Below are 17,159 nucleotides of genomic sequence, written 5' to 3'. Positions count from 1 at the left end.
AGCTTTGGAGAGATCTCCATCTTCCCTTGTAGGAGAACTTGCCCTTGGAGTTAGTTCCTCTACAGCATTCAAAGTCACAGGCGTATCAGCGCTACCATATCCATTTTCTCTACCATTTCCATTGTTCTTCTTACAATCTGTCTTTCCAGTCTCCTTTTCCTTACCAGTTGGTTCCAAATTACTCTTTTTAACAATCTTCTCCGAATCATCATAAGATGGTCTACCACTCTCTTTTTCAACGTTTTCCTCCTTCCTCACCTTCCTTACATTTCCCGTATCAGTTTTATTAGCCACACTATCATCATTCATGATAAGTGGTTTTATTTTTTCTTTCTTCCTTCTCCATCCTTCCAATTCCACCCAGTCTACTTTACATATTCTGATGGCATTATCATTCCAGCGAGCAGCTTGTGTACTCAACCAGGAGCCATATTCAGCTTCCACTCTTTCCTCCCCATCACCACTGAACTGACAGCTCCTCAAATCATGTCCTATTCTGCCACAAGCAAAGCAGAAATTCTGAAGTCTCTCATACCGCACTTTAATACTAGTAGGCCCTTTCCCTTTCCTTGGAGCTGACATACCAGTTACTAGAGGTTTTCTCAGGTCTACTAAGACTCTGACTCTGAGAAAGCTCCGCGACAACAAACCATCAGCTCTAGGATCTTCAACCAGCAAAACTTCACCTACCAAACTCCCTAGTCTTTTTGCATTTTCAAGATCCATCACAGCAAACGGTACATCATGAAATTGTATCCAAAAAGGACAGAGATTAAAGTCTACTTCAGCAAATATCATATCCTCTTCCCAGCATTGAATGTTCAATAACATACTGTTAATCGACCAGGGCCTTCCATGCAAAATTCTCATATAATCTTCTCTTCTTCTGAATTCAAAGATAAAAGCCTTCCGATCCACCTATACAATCTCTAGCTCAGGTTCTTCTCTAAAATAATTCTTCCTACCAAAGCACTGCCGGCAAAGCCTCTATCGTCCTTACTTCGATATATCAAGTCTACTTCCAGTTCTCTCGATCTTCTTTTAGAATCATCACCGGTGAGCACTTCACCTTTCTCCATTTCTAGTTTTTGATCTAATGACCTCACTCTTCCTCTACCGTGATGAACGGAACAGAGGAACACTCTTATCTTCCCCCGCCGCAGTGGGCGACAGGGCTCACTCACTCTCCTCTTCCTCACCACCGTAGCAATCGGCAGTGCAAGAAGTTACGACCTAAACGACGATAACCGTCGTAACTAACTCTCACGTGGAGAGAGAAGAAGAACTCCCACTTTGGAGAGAGACACTTTTTTATTTTATTTATTATTATAGGATATAGGATACTGGGAAATTTTTCGTGTGCAGGGGTATAATTTTATTTTTAATTTATTATTGGGTGACTTTATTTATATGAGATATAATGTATATTAAATAGAGATAAAATTAAAAACCGTTAAATTTTGAATAAAATTTAATGAAATTTAAGTTTTTTATGCAAAACATGTTAAAAATGATTTATGTTTATATTTATTAATTTTTTTAAGTCATTTGTATTGACCCTTTCTCAATCACACTTATGAAAAAAAAAAAGAGAAAATATTGAGGAAGATAATTATAATATTTTATTATGTCATATTTCTTATAATCAACTAATTTATTTAATTTTGTTAATATAATCAAATTAGTAAATTAGTTAAATAGGTTATATAGTCTCTCGGTTGTTAATCCAATCTAAATCCCGGTTTCCCCATTTAATTAAGAATCTACCGCATGACTTGGGTGGGACATGTCGGGGGGCACAGGCTAAGGTCGTTTACTTTGCCATCTTCAATTCATCTCCGGCATCTGCTTCCTTAACCAGCCATTACCATCGGCCACTTCACTCCTTTCCCTCTCAGACTACTCCAGTGCCACTGCTCACCGCCCGTCATCTTAAGCTTCGACACTTCCTCCTTCGTAATCCTCCAGGTTCTCTCATCTTCCCCCTATCTATCTACTGCATATAGCTTGGGACGTGTTAAATCTCTCCTTCGGAATATTTAAGCAGTCGTTAAGAGCTCGCCAGTACGGGATTTAGCTCTTCCATTCGTTCTTTGTTGTTAGCCTTTAGCATAATCGCATAAAAGAGAAGGGATCTCGTCTTGCGTTTCGTCGAAATGTACTTGATTAGCAGCGTTGGCTTGAGTAGTTGTAGATTTTAAGGACAATAAGTGCTTGAAATCTTCAAAGGCGAATGCATGTTGGAGTTACTAGTTCTTTAGAAGTTCATTTAATGAATGGAAGGGAACGAAATCGAAAGGATTCTGAGAAGTCTTTAAAAGATAGAAGAACGTAATAGATATTGTTCTTATAATCATGTGTTTGTATGAATGGGAAAAGAAATTCCACTCTTGAATGTATGCTTTGGAAGAAAACGCGTTGGAAGCGGAAGGAAATAACTTTAATGTGATTGTAATTTTTTATCACGCTTCCGTTTTACTTTCGAAGTTTAGAATTGGAAGTTCATCCTGTGTCGTAGCATTCCTCCACTTTTGGACTACTGTATGACGAAGAAATGGAAATCAATATCATCAATTTGAATTACTAAAATATATAGCGAGTTTCATTGTTCACTAGATGTGAATATTGCAACATATTTCTCAGACTCCTGTGTAATGCATAGGAACCCACCTAGTTACAAGGAAGACTTCTTGCCTTGTGCGCACCACATTCAATCAAATGTAGATTTAAATCTCCTAGGAAGTTGCATGCTCAAGACATTTTTGAAGCATTGCAGAATAAGAAGAGAATCTGTAGGAGAAAATTGGATATGGTAACTTTGAAGACATTATTTTCTGATTTAGCGAACTTTTATGCAGAATAAATGTATCGTCTTAAGTTCATTTTTCAAATTCAAGATTGCATGCAGTATATGACAGGATACAGCAACCAAAAGGAGTTCAAACGCTTGTATTTTTTAGCATATATTTTTGGCTTTGAAATACCAGCTTATACCTGAGCTCAGGAAATTAAAAAAAAAAAAAAAGAAGGAACAAAGAAAGAAAGAAAAAGAAATACCAGCTTATTCTTGATGCAGTGTTCTGCTAATCTGTTCCGTAGTACCGTAGTTGCTTTGACTTGACTCATTATTTCTCATCCTGGTTCAATTTACACATGACTCTATGCTCAAATGTCATGCATACTGTTTCATCCTGCAATTTCACATTTTCTGATGCATAATGCTCGTGTATGCTTCTTCTGCCTTCATAGTAATCCTCAAGAATGAGGCATGCCAAGGAAGAACCATCAACTTCCAGGGTAAGCACTTGCCACTAAGAATATAATTTGAATCCATGAGAGCCCCCCACCCCCTCCCAAAAAAAAAAAAAAATTGTATCCATGAACTACCAAATGAACATGAATAATTTATCTTTGTATTCTTGACAGGCAACTGACATAATAACAGCTGTGAAGGAGTTACATGGACTTAACTCTCAGGAACTCCATAGATTATTGAGGGACTCCGAAAATTTTACTATCACCTACCTTACTGAAAAAGGATCACTGATAAAGGTTGCCTTAATCTTGGCGTCATCATGCTAATTTGTCTAGTGTCTTATTAAACTTCTGTATCTAATTGTGGCCATTCACAGGTTGACATGGAAAAACTTGCAGGGTCTCTTCCACTGCACCTTACTGCATTGCTAATCTCATCTGATAGGGATGAAAAAATGTTCAAATACTTGTTATGTGGTCTTCGTCTCCTCCATTCCTTGTTTGATTTAGCCCCTCGGCACTCTAAACTCGAGCAGGTTGGTGTATATTCTGCTTCTTCCTCTCTCTCTCCCCTCTTTTATTCCCCTGTGGTAAAGACCTGTTATCAAGTTGGATGTTATTGTAAGTCCAAAAAAATAAAATGAAAACATTTAAGGTTATATGGTGTATTAAATAATGACTTGGTAGCTAGCAATTGGCTCCTTGATTTGTTGGAACAACCTGTTATTAGAGACAAAGAAGGGGGTGCATTTAGTGGTAACTTTCGTGATTATGTGTATCTAGAAAGTGATTGATGAGGCAGGTAATGTGGAACCCATCCCTCTCTTCAAGGAGTCATCTTATCTGAATCCATTCTGGATCACCTTTACCGTTGGAACCAATATATGTCATATTTTGATTGAGGGGTGCAAATATTACCTGTTACGGATACTTTTAATATAGGGGCATGTATGTAATTTGATAGTTATTTTTGAAGTTGTAGTATTCTCCTATTCATGCTTTTTATTGACAGTAAAATGATCAGTTGTGCTAAATTATAGGGAGAATCACCTCCTCAGGTAACTTGGCAAGAATATTTTTAATTTAGGACTATTAGCCGCCATTCTTTTGGTTGATGTTCCTAAATTAGTAAAATTGCACTAAAGGGTTCTGCCTTGGGAATTCTCCCATTAATCTTTATTTATCAAACGAACAATGTGATGGTAGAACCTGATTTATCTGACTCATATCCTTGAAATATGATTGCAGATAATGCTGGATGATGTGAAAGTATTGGAACAGCTGATTGATTTGGTTTTCTACATGTTAGTCGTTCTTGGTGGTTACAGACAGGTTTTCTTTAGTTCTTGTCATTGCAGTTTAATCTTCTGTACTGTTTGACTGTATTGACAGTAGTGCTCATGTTGCAGGAAGGGCATGCTTTTAGTCCTAAGTACCTTTTGTATTCAGCTCTTGTAGCATGCAATTTATATTTATTAACGGGGTTTATATCGGCACAATGGCAAGATCTTGTACATGTATTGGTTGTGCACCCTAAGGTATCTGGATTTTAAAAATTACTTTTATTGGCTATTTGTCATAGCAGACTGAGATATATCTTATGTCAAAGCATTTGAAGTTTATTTTTTCTTCGCCATCTCATATTTGTCAACCTTAATTTCTAGTTTACGTCCCGACACTTTAACAATTAATGTAACAATGCAATTATGCTATGGCTTATTATGAAGTTTTGTGGGACAGGTTGACTTATTTATGGATGCAGCCTTTGGATCAGTTCGCATGGTAGTTAGGTGCCTTGAGATTACACTTTCAGCTTACCATAAAGATTTATCCTGGGAATCACATTTGACTTCAGAACGAGTAGTTTATCATCTCTGCCAGCAGTGTGAGGCCTCTCTGCAATTTCTACAGTCATTATGCCAACAAAAATTGTTCAAAGAACGCCTACTCAAGAATAAGGTTCTTTGAAACCAGACTTGGCCTTATACTTTGGTGCAAATGAATTGCTGTGACTTTAGTTAGGGGTGTCTCTAAATTTAGATCAGGGATGAGCAACATTTGATTTGTAGACAGTGAAGCATCTTTTGGATGAGCAACATTTGAATTGTGGACAGTGAAGCATCTTTAGGACTCTGGTGAACCTTATGAATATTTCATAAAACTCTGTATTGGTTGCTTATGGAACTTCAATTACATAAGCCAGTTTCAAGTTTTGTGTCTTTCTTATCTAACTCCAGGAAGGAAATAGCAAAGTTCCTCTTAGAATCAAGTGACCTTACTCCTGAATAAAAATCTCTCATGAAGGAATGCATCCCTTGGTAGCATCTGAATTCATTGTCTCTGTAATTCTGTCACCCTCAATTGATCACTCCATATTAAATGGAGCAGCATTCTTGTTTTATTACTTTTAAGACTCTCAAATCTTCACCATCTTGCTGCTCTACCTTTTCTCTGGCATCACCAACTGAAATCTCTTAGTGTGCGTGTGGAAAATAATGGGAGGGCCTCAAAATCACGTTTCCCTAGAATCTGATAGAGAGGAGATTTGCATTGGATTGTGGGAAATCACATTGTCAACTGGTGTTCAAACACGCACTTTAAAGTAGATCTCATGCAGCTATACAAGTTGTTTTTCACTTGAAGTCTTGATACCTCTTTGTATATAGCAGGGCTTCAAAAAAGAAGCAGAGCTCGGGTTCTATTGCCCTCTAAATTTGCTTTCATCAGATTATCAATAGAACTGTCTTTAATCTTGTTTAATAGATCTTCTATCACGTTTTCCATTTTTGCAAGGAAAAAGCTAAACATTACACGTCTATTTGCCTGGACTTGATTGAACCTTGCCCGTTTCTTATGCTTATCCAGATTCCCACTTTTCCTTAAATGTTTTCCATTGAATTCCCATATTGTTTTTGGTACCAAGCTGACCAATGTCTTAACTGCAAACTAAACATGTATGTAAAAATGGATAATAGATGGTGAAGGTACTGTGGAGTTGGGGATTGGTGCTTAGGTTGCCGAGGGCTTCATTCAAGCTGACTACTTGTTATGTAGTCGTGATATTGTCATTGTATTGGTTTGGTTAATTGATGAGACATATTATACCTTATGTATATATATTTATTTCTTACAGGAACTATGTGGAAAAGGAAGCATTCTTTTTCTTGCTCAATCCATCCTGAAGTTAAACATGGAATCATCTTTTCCATGTAAGATTATGGCAGCTGTATCTAGGCTAAAAGCTAAAATACTTTCTATTGTGAGTATGATGGCAAAATCTGCTATAAGTCATCTTTTTAATTTAATCTACTCCAAGAATTTACATATTGATATTGATGCTGCTACCACTCTCGTGCTGCAGCTTCTAAGTTTATGTGAAGCAGAAAGCATTTCTTATCTTGATGAAGTTGCCAGCTCATCACAAAGTTTAAATTTAGCTAAATCTGTTGCTTCAGAGGTTAGTTCTCAGCTGGTGGCTTGTAGCACAAAATGTTGAAAATGTCCACTGTTTTTTCCTTTTGGCTTAATAAAATGTATTGCCTGTCTTTCTTCTGCATTGAGCATGCCTATGTATTCACTCTCAGTATTGTGCTTTTAATGTAATTCTCGTTATATAGGTATTTCACTTACTAAAGACTGCTTTTGGAGGAGATCCTAGACATCTTGCTAATGTCAGAAGTTACCCCATGGGATTCTTACAGCTAAATGCAATGCGGCTAGCTGACAGCTTCTCTGATGATTCAAACTTTCGATCTTACATGACAAATTGTTTTGTAAGCCATCATTTTCAGAATATAAAAAGTTATCACAGTTTTATGCTGTTGATATAATTGCTGACGTGCCAATGCAATGGTGCAGGCTCGTGTGGGGGTGTTTTGGGATTTTTTTTTTTGGGGGGGGGGTAAAATTAAAAATGGTCAAATTAAGTCATAATTTGCTCACAAGATTTATTCAATGCAGATGTTATGCATTCTGCTTTCGAGGTTTTGATTGTGTCCTTTGCGTGTGACTGCAGACCAAAGTTCTGACAGCAATATTTTCACTCACCTATGGGGATTTTTTATCTTGTTGGTGTTCAACTGATCTCCCTGAGAAGGAGGAGGATGCAACTCTTGAATATGATATATTTGCTACTGTTGGATGGATTTTGGATAACATTTCTTCACCGGATTTGTTGAACGGAACACCTTTAGAGTTCAACTTAATTCATAACAGCATGCCCCAAGCTTCTTATGCACATCATAGGACTTCGTTATTTGTCAAAGTCATTGCAAATCTTCATTGTTTTGTTCCCGACATATGTGAAGGTTCATTCTTTGCCTATGTTCTGCAAACTTTTTGAACAAAATTTGATTTATTTACAGTTTTATACATATCCTTATGTCATTTTTTTCAATTTAATTTGAACCCCCAGAACAGGAGAGGAATCTTTTTGTTCTCAAGGTCCAAGAGTGCTTGCAACAGGATCTATCAAGCTTGCTGCCTGGATTTTCTTTAGCTTCTGATTGTCCTAAAGCTGCTGCTGCTTGCAAGAATCTCCGTAATCATTGTTTTCAGTCCATTCTTATTGCGGAGTTACAATTAATGTATCATTACTTTCTTACAAGTGACTTGTTTTTGTAGGTTCATTGTTGAGTCATGCAGAATCATTGATTCCAAACTTTTTAAACGAGGAGGATGTACAACTTCTAAGGTTTCTTTTTCTTCTTTTAATTCCCTAATGTCAACTTCAGTTTAATTAATTTCAAATAGTTTCTTCAAACTTTCACCGGTGAATAATATACCGTCAACAGATCCCATGATTAGTGCTCAAGCATCGGAGCAGATTCTGGTGGCACCATATGCCACTTGAATCTAATTGGGAAAGGGTTTGATCTGAGCTGATTGATTACCTCTTCCTCCCTTTAAATTTAAAAGAAATTTTTTTTCAGTCGTGCATTTGATATCACAAGAGCATTGCTTGAAAACAGATACACAAATATAGTCGGATCATGTAGTTCCTGAGGACAACCTTATATTTCATGTCTAAACGAATATCTGTATACCCAAATTGTTTGCAGGGTGTTTTTTGGCGAATTACAATCACTACTTACTTCTGTTGGATCCGGAGAAAACCGTATTCAAGTAAAACACTGTCCTGTATTCTGAGCGGTTTTTATTTCTGGTTCCGTTTGAATTTCCTTTTAATTTTTCGTTGTAATAGTTATGTCCCCTTCTACTCATGGCCTTGCTTAATCAGTTTTAAATGTTTCAAAATCATTCTACTGGAAAACTCAGGATAACAAAGCTGACGAGTCATTGTCCTTGGATAAGTTTTCAAAACTCAACATCAATGAACACTATCAGGTTTGTGCTTAAATTCTTTCTTTAATAAATAATAACCCTAAAATCATTTACTTACCACATTATATGGCTACTCGTAAATGAGAATAACATAATTAGTTAGTTGCTTGTCCTCTACATTCTCATTGACAAAAGTTCGGTTACATTTAGGAGGCTCAAAGTACAGGAGGATGCTCGTCAGCTCTGCTAGGAAAGGAAACTACTAATCTTAATGAGAAGAGTAGTAACTTAAAGGAAGGAGTTTCAGAAAATTCTGCAGTTCCGGGTGCAGACCAAGTTAATAGCAGGGCTGCAGACATAAGTAAAGGTGATGACATGAATAGGCAAGATCTAGCAGAAGATAAAGGTATATCTAGTAAGACTGCATCTGGAGATGCAGTAGAAATGGACAAGGATACTCAGAATGTTGACACGAGTGGTTCAGATGCTAGTTCTGCAAAAAGAAAGAATGTTATTGATCACATTGACAACATTGAGCTCTCAAAATCAAGTGATAATGTTAAAAAAGTTGGAGTTGGAGACAATCCTGAGGATGAAAAGGTTGACACTGTACAGAGGAGGAAGCGAAAGAGAAATATAATGAATGATAAACAGGTGACAATGATTGAGAGGGCACTGCTGGATGATCCTGAAATGCAGCGAAATGCAGCTGCACTACAATTATGGGCAGAGAAATTAAGTCTCTATGTAGGTGAAATACAACCCAACACATATATGGACTATTTTATTAGCCTAGCTCCATCTGACTGTCCTGCTTTTTTTTTTTGCAGGGTTCTGAGGTTACATCTTCGCAGCTTAAAAATTGGTAAGAATGCCTCATTTTATATATTTACTCATCAAGTATGTGGTAAGTTGATTGTTCACACCATGGTTGATACATGGAATTGGCTGTATAAGAAGTAAATATCTCGTGTAAGTTGTATCTGATTGAGAAGCTATATTTGGTACTGGTTTTTTTCCCTCTTTTTTTTGTTTTTTTTTTTTGAAAGCCAATTTAGCGTCAAGAAACTAGAATCCGATTGTTGAGGCCTGCTGTGTAAGAGCACAATATTGAAGTGTAATATTAATAGGTTTCTTCAACATTTAAGCTGATGAAATTATTCATGGAGGCCCGTTATATGTTAATCAGATATAGGGATATATCTGGTCTGATTTGTGTAAAACTCACGTTTGTATGTTTATCATGTCAGGTTGAATAATCGAAAAGCAAGGTTAGCCCGCACAGCTAGGGACGTTAAAGCAGCAGCTGATGCTACTGACAATTCAGTCCAAGATAAGCAAAGAGGACAAGTTGGGTCGTGCGACTCACCTGGCAGTCCAAGTGATGCATCTAACGCTAGAAAAGATCTTCTAACTCTTGCTAGAATAGCTTCTGCTGATAACCCTGACTCTTCAATGGCTGAAGTTAATGGTGGCCCCCCAGAACTTTAGCGCAAGGCTGGTCGGTCTGTTGTTGTAATTTGTGTATCTGTGAGAACAGGTTGGTAAAGGGAAGGTGTTTCATTTTCAAGTGCAGGGTAACTAGTATGGGAAGTGCTTGGAGACATGGTTCAAACTGTTCTTAGTCTTCGTGCGAGCTTCCTTGCGGGTACATGGCTGAGAAAATTTGCACACTGTTGGCTCCTTTAACGAGGCTGTTGGAACGACTGTCTGATGGCGGAAAGACGTTGCTTTACTAGTCAAAGGAGCGAAAAGAGTGAGAAGTCTGTGGAGGAAAGTGAAGGGCTCTTTGGCAATGATAGTTTGTGACATGATTAGCATCCAGCAGCCAAATTTGATGTTAGTGTCTTACTGTACAAAAAGTTTTTCAGAGCAATGCGGCAATTAAACCTTTATCCGAGGATTAGGGGGCGGAGATGGGGATGATGAGATGCAGTTTGATGCGATTTTACAAACAAGCATTTGTTAATCACTGAATTTCCCCCGCCATTAACCTTCTGACAGGCACTTTCCCTGTTATTTTCTCGCTAAATTGAAAGGTATCAGGTCAGCAGGCACCAAAGAAGTTATAATATTGTTGTCGCATCCGGAATTCTTGCAGTATTCGTTCCCAGTATGCGTATTATGAAGTCGGGGTAACAAGTATTGATTTTTTGTTTTTGTTCCAAGTTTAATCTCTTTCGGGGGAAAAAATTGAAATCGTGTATGATAGTCATCCAAATGGATAAGTAGAGCCCCGCCACGATTGCCAAAGAAGATTCGAAAAGATGAAATGCGGCAATCGATTAAGGAAGATTACTTACCAGTTTCAAATAACTAAAATTTACATATGGATCAGAGTCGGAGCCTGTATTCATCCTCGTGCGCGTCCATAACAGCAAAGTTGCCCAAGCAAGCAAATACTGATTGGCCTGATTCACTTATTTTGTCATATCAAAACATTTAGCCAAAATTCTCTCGGACAGATAAATACCACAGGAAACCCAAACCAGTGCATATCTTACAAACTAATCTCTGGCATCATTTGCATTGCCAATTGAAAACAAAAATTATTTAAATGAATAACAAACCTGGGACATCACAAATCTTCTTTCCTTTATACTCATTCTGGAAACCCAGCCCCATAAACAAGATGCTAGAGCAAACGCCCACGTTCCAAACCGTAAAGCTTTCGTTTGGCGTCAGTAAGTCAATATTTGATCCCCCCCCGCGGGGGGGGGGGGGGGGTGGGGCCGCCAAACGGAAAAATTAAGGGGCTAACGTCCTTTGAGCTCTCTATTGTTATGACGGTGCTAACAAACAACCTACTGCTGCGGGTGACGTGGGATTTTATGACAAACCACCTGCTATCCATGACATGAGACTTTGAAGGTGCCGTACTGAACCTATAACTGGAGCTGCCTCACAAATAAAGACAGAGTACCAGGTACAGGTCAGAGAAGACATGTCCTGTCATGGAATTGACTTTACATTAGAACCTTCGCTTTGTACAGGTTCTGAAGATGGGGTCTTTTGGGGTGCTTTCTTCAGGAAGCTTTTGGCGTAAAGGGAGCCAAAGACAATGACCTGATTATGAACAAGCGTTACTACGTTTTTCATAAGATTCTTTAAACAAAATGCTTGGAAAAAGTAAAACTGGGTCTTACAGCTCCAAACCACTGTTCCAAGCTAAGAGGATGGGCAAACCACGCACATGACAGCATAATGCTTACCAACTAAGGCAGTTGAAATGAAAAATCATTAATCAGATGAATAATTGCAGGATAATGTGATTTGATTTTAAAGCCATGTTTACCTGTCTTGTAGTCATTATAGTAGCAAACGTCAGAGCACCAAAAGTGCGAATTGTGTATGAAATAAAAAATTGACTAAGAGTGGCAACCTGCAAAATTCCACGTTATAAAATAAATTTTTTAGTGGATTAAGGATAAAGAAAAAGTAAAGTTTTTTCTGTAGGGAGAAAAGCAGTATGATATGATAATTTATTCAAATAATCAAATTAAAATAGAAGGGAGAAATATAACTTTTGGTTCTTGAATTTTTCCTCAATTATTGACTTAGTTAATTCAAGGAGTGAATCAATAATTTAAAGAAAGTTTCAACAATTAAAAGTTATATTTTCCCAAAAAAAAAAAATAGACAACATTATCAGCACTTGGTTATACTATCTCCTATCCTTAATATAAGAGCTAGTTTGACTTTCAATTTGATCATAAATATAAAACTCTACTCCACTTTGTCTCTTATATTTATTTATTTATTTCAAAATAATCCTTGTAATAGTTGTACATGTTAAAGGTTAAATTAAATAGTAGTTTTGGCTAATACATGATTACCAAGAGTATCTTAAGGAATACAATACGTAATTATTACAAATAACTAATTTAACAAACTTTCTTAATCTACTCAAATTAGTCAATTAACTCTTATATTAAGGACCGGCAGTAGTATTTACAGCAGGAGGAAGCCAACTTACTGTTGAAAGCAATGCTACATCAAAGAAACAATCATTATGGCGGTAAACAAACTCGACTGCTGAGACTAAATGTCCTTGTAAGATAAGACCTATATAAAAAATATCAAATGTTATAAGAATGACTTTCCAACCATGCAACAGTTGTGAATACGAGCCAAAATATTCTGGCTATAGGAAATAAAATCCCATATTAAAAACACCACAAAAAAAAAAAAAGTTTAACCAAGAACATGTGAACATGTGCTTTCATTGTTCTTCTAACACCTAAAGAACGTTTCTCATTCCGAATGCTTGGAGTTTATTGATGAACCTTCTAGGTTATTGCAGATTGTAGAGAATAAATTCCTTGAACACTTCAGGTTTCCAAATATCATCCAGAATTCTTAAATAACCAATCTACAATGAATTTTCATCCTCAAAAAAAAAAAAAAAAAAAAGAACAATTTTTCATTAAAAATGCACAGATATAATATGCATATGACAAGAATTGTTTAAAACTAGAGTTTCTGCAACCATCCAAAACCAACCTGTCAGGCTAAGAACGCAAGAACATAGAGTAACATAGAATATCTGGTTATGTATCTCCATGTCATAACCTTTGAACAGCTTATCTTGGAATGTACTTGTAAACCCATCAAACCTATTAAAGATGAACAAATCAATATCTATACATTGAGAGATTCATGTGAATCACTTTTGATAGCACGCTCTCAAAGTTAATTGGTAAAAGAAGAAAAATTAGTTATATGAGTATTAATATGAAAGAATGTAAAAACTCACTGACTAGATGAGGCTTAAGAATAGCATGCTTACTTCAGAGTTCAAATCATTACCAGTCAAACCAACAAGCGTTTAGAATGATTTACACTGGGTTATTGTTTTGTGTTTTGGGGGGAGGGGTGTGCGTGTGTTTTTTTTTTTTTTTTGGGGGGGGGGGTGGTTCCCAGTTGTATAAGTAAGCTACGCATTTCCCCCACCATGGAGAATGGTTTAACAAATAAATAGTACATGTCATTATGAGCAAAGGCAGTATTCATGTTTAAAATTTTTTTACAAATAAATATTAAATCACTCGTCAAAATAAGAAGGATTAGTTTTGTAGTCATACCCAAGATAACCAACCATTAGGAAAGCGCCCCAAGCAGTATTTTCCCTTCCTCTACTATATGGGCTTATGTCAGGCCCTGCCTACATGAAAAACGAATTATTTTAGTTTATTACAATAATGCTCCTCAATTATTGAAGTTCATACGTATCATCAATTGAATGATCAATCGAGCAGAAGCAAATAAAAAATATATTCTACAACAATATCACCCCCTTGGTCTCAAATTTTTCTATCCCCCTCATCCTATTCCTTTGATGAGCATCTATGTAGAATGGAAAACCAACTCACTTAAGCACCCCACAGTATTCAGTGTGGGACTAAGGCATCTGAAACTAATTGTTCTCCATTAATTAGCCGTTTGGAAGCATAAAACATCCTGTTGACTAGATGCTATGGCACTTCAATGGCTTCTCTCCACCAAGTGGACAGTCCACTGCAGTCTATTGCAATGGCCAGCGGTCCAATCAAATTTCAGGTTTTCCCATTTTTAAAATAAGAAAATACAAGTTGGGGAGAGAGAACTCTATATAACCTGCCAAGCCTGCTATCCCTAAGTTTCCTTCAGGAAGTTTTTCGCCTTGTCAAGAGCTTTAAATCAAGCCAAGGAACACCTGAATAGGATCTTCCTAGAAAAAAGTTATGAATTTTTTAAGTGAAAAATCCAGAGATAACCAAATGAATAGTAACCCATAATTGAAAAAGAAGATTTTGAAACTTCTGGCACTTTACTAACCTAATTGGCTCTAAATGGACTTAGCACGACAAATTCTAGGTCCAAAGTTATGTTGAAAAATGCCAAGACTTTTTTAAGAAGAAGAATTTAACATTCTTTTTCCTTATGGGCAAAATGTTGTTATTGGTATTGGCTCCTAGACTCATTAAGAATAATATGAAAACCTTATTTTAGTAAGTTTTGTTTCATTTTTAACGATCTACTATTTAGTGGGGAAAATCCATTCATGTAGCTTTGGGTGCATATTGCCATATAGGCGTTCATTGTTGATTCTTTGATAGAAATCAACCAAACGCAGAAAGAACAAAGACCAGCAGGGGGGGGGGGGGGAACTTAAGGACCAAAGACAAAAATAATTACAGGATATAGGATGAATATTGAGCATCCCAGGGTCACCAGAAACGCCAAGAAGTAGTCATGTCCCACATATCTCTTCTGCATTATAATAGTGCCCCAGATCTGTGTAAAATATAAATGCAGAGTTAAATAAGTCGAGAGCAAAAAACTTCAGTGGAAGATATCAATGAACCATGAAAAATGTTGAAACAGGGTGAAATAAAATAAAAGCATAAAGATTTTATCTAATCTTTGATCCAGAAAAAAGCTGGGAGGGAATGGAGTCTATGAAATCAAGAACAAGACAGTTTGGCATGTTTGTATCCTCACAACACATCTAGATTCCTCAAGAAACTGTCTCTTCCGTATACTACATTCAAAATCACACTATAAATGAATCATAATACAAATCAAGGATTATATGACCAAAACAACAGGGACTGGACTGGTGATATACCAAATACACCAATCAGCTAAGAGTCACATTTCTCACGATTGAAGAAATTCAATATTAATGGGTAGAATAATCATGATAAGAAGCAGCTGAAACATTACAAAGCTAAAATTTGACTTACCATAACCGGGATCATTTTAGCACACTTTGCAAGAGTCTGGACAGGGAAACTGACATATTTAAGGGCCTGGATCAGGCATTATGGTCATCAATTATAACTGATAAGGATAGCAAGTTTATATGAACTTCAAAATGTATTGATACACAGGAATGCAGCTTACCTCATACTGACAAGTTGTGGTCAGAATGTTTGTTACTGACACAACACCATACTTGTAAATAGGAGCTGCTGGAGTTAATTTTTTTTTACTTGCCTATAATAAAATTTGAAAATTATAAAGTCACAGATGATTCAAACTCTACAAATGCAGGCTGTAATTTAGAGCACTACAAAGCGTGACACAACCAACTGCGTTTCTGCAGTCAAACCAGCAAATTAAAGCTATGCACGGACATGACAGTATTATCCCATATAAGACCAGCTTACCAGTAAGGAACCAGCAGAAACAGCAGTTGTTGTGAGACGGTTGCAGAAAACAAGAAACAGAGAGTACTTGAAGTACTCCTTATCTACCCCATAAGGGACTCTCATGATCTTTTCCTGCAAGAACAAAATATACATATATATAATTGAACTGATTTTTTTTTTTCAATGTTAAACTATGGAAAACCAAAGAGTTGTTATTATCCAAGGAACAAGACAAAAAGAAGCTGCAAGTAAAGTGAAAGTAAAGATTAAAGCAGAAACAAATGGTTGAGGAAGAGCTTAATCTAATTTGTGCGAACCACTTATGACATGTTTACACATACATTATACAGCCAAACAACCTTTAAGAGGTATTAAGATTTTAAAAGGATACTTAACAACAACGTTACTGACTTCTTAATGAAGGCTAGTCAAGCTTATTTTTTCCACCAAAGTTTCTCCATTCACTCAAAAAAAAAAAAAAAAAAAAGGTCTACAGATAATGTCTTCATGAGACATTTATTCAAATAGAACCGCCTATGGTATTTCGGCAACTTCTTTTTTAGGCCTAAACAACAAACAATCCATGAACATGCTACATGTACCACACTAGGAGTTCGCGCTTGGGTTGGTCAAGTTTACCAGAAATAAATGGATAACCAGTACGATTCAATAAATTATTGGATCCAGACAAAAATGTGCTAAAAAAAATATATATCAAATTCAATGCGAGAGTCGTTAAAATCAGCATATGTAATTAATAATCGAATACAATACTACGGTTCAAATCCTAAGAAACAAGCCAAATCAGCATTCTGTGAAAGGATTCAGATTCGTGAACTTAAACCTGCAAAATGAGAAGGGAAAAAAAAAAAGCAGGGAGGGATGAGAAGAAAAAGACGTCGATAGAACAAACCTGCAAAACACCGTAGGTGACGAGTGTGACCATGATTCCCGACACCGCAAATATTCCTTTACATAACCTGTTCTCTCTCCAATCACCTGCTAGAGAAGAGGTTAATCCCGCCATAGCCCAAGAATGACACGCACAAAGAACATACGAAAACCAGGGAATAAGAACCCGGCCAGAAAAAAGTGGCGCGAAGTAGAAGTGGATAGCGCGGGACACTGGGCTTGGAGAGATCAGACAAAGGGAGAAGTGTGCTCTGATTTTTCCATCAAGACTGTTAACGTGGGACTGAGAGTGCGAAAAACAGAACAGAAAGGGATTGGCTCAGCCTCAGGCATCTCGCTTTCTCCGGCGCGCCTTTCTCACACCTTGGGCTGCCACATCAGCCTCCGCCTCGACTGAACGCTTCAACGACTCTCGGATTGAGACGGACTGTTCTTTGTTTGACTGATGGGCCCAACTGGCGGGTCCTCCGAAACGGGCCATGCCCGCTAGCGCTTCATGGATCCACAGGTTTGTAAACATCGCGGGGTTGGATTCTCATTCTTAAAGTACGGATTCGAATTTTTGAGCCCATT

At 37.1% G+C, this 17,159-nt stretch overlaps 2 protein-coding genes across 2 annotated transcripts; one reads left to right on the top strand and one right to left on the bottom strand.

The window, feature by feature from the left end:
• The first annotated feature begins 1,819 nt into the window (after positions 1-1,819).
• Positions 1,820-10,692, top strand: LOC114732594 (nodulin homeobox). Its single transcript, XM_028919892.1, has 18 exons — positions 1,820-1,968; positions 3,250-3,297; positions 3,427-3,552; positions 3,633-3,791; positions 4,504-4,587; positions 4,665-4,793; positions 4,996-5,214; positions 6,389-6,514; positions 6,617-6,712; positions 6,873-7,028; positions 7,271-7,562; positions 7,670-7,795; positions 7,879-7,948; positions 8,316-8,379; positions 8,533-8,601; positions 8,749-9,285; positions 9,369-9,403; positions 9,789-10,692. Exons 2-18 carry the CDS (start codon positions 3,262-3,264, stop codon positions 10,027-10,029), a joined length of 2,565 nt encoding a protein of 854 aa, XP_028775725.1. The 5' UTR covers positions 1,820-1,968; positions 3,250-3,261; the 3' UTR covers positions 10,030-10,692.
• A 581-nt stretch (positions 10,693-11,273) lies between these two features.
• On the bottom strand, positions 11,274-16,950 carry LOC114732595 (UDP-galactose/UDP-glucose transporter 5). The gene is made up of 11 exons (XM_028919893.1): positions 16,588-16,950; positions 15,693-15,806; positions 15,427-15,519; positions 15,267-15,332; positions 14,716-14,814; positions 13,623-13,702; positions 13,042-13,154; positions 12,515-12,603; positions 11,834-11,920; positions 11,685-11,753; positions 11,274-11,604 (listed from the first exon to the last, which is right to left on the bottom strand). Exons 1-11 carry the CDS (start codon positions 16,699-16,701, stop codon positions 11,491-11,493), a joined length of 1,038 nt encoding a protein of 345 aa, XP_028775726.1. The 5' UTR covers positions 16,702-16,950; the 3' UTR covers positions 11,274-11,490.
• Between the last annotated feature and the right edge of the window lie 209 nt (positions 16,951-17,159).

This window comes from Neltuma alba, unplaced genomic scaffold (assembly GCF_004799145.2).
Source record: "Neltuma alba isolate B1F8T4 unplaced genomic scaffold, ASM479914v2 tig00012920_pilon, whole genome shotgun sequence".
In the NCBI taxonomy this organism is placed as follows: Eukaryota; Viridiplantae; Streptophyta; class Magnoliopsida; order Fabales; family Fabaceae; genus Neltuma; species Neltuma alba.
Note: the sequence above shows the minus strand (reverse complement) of the source record. Positions and strands in the feature narration are given on the sequence as shown.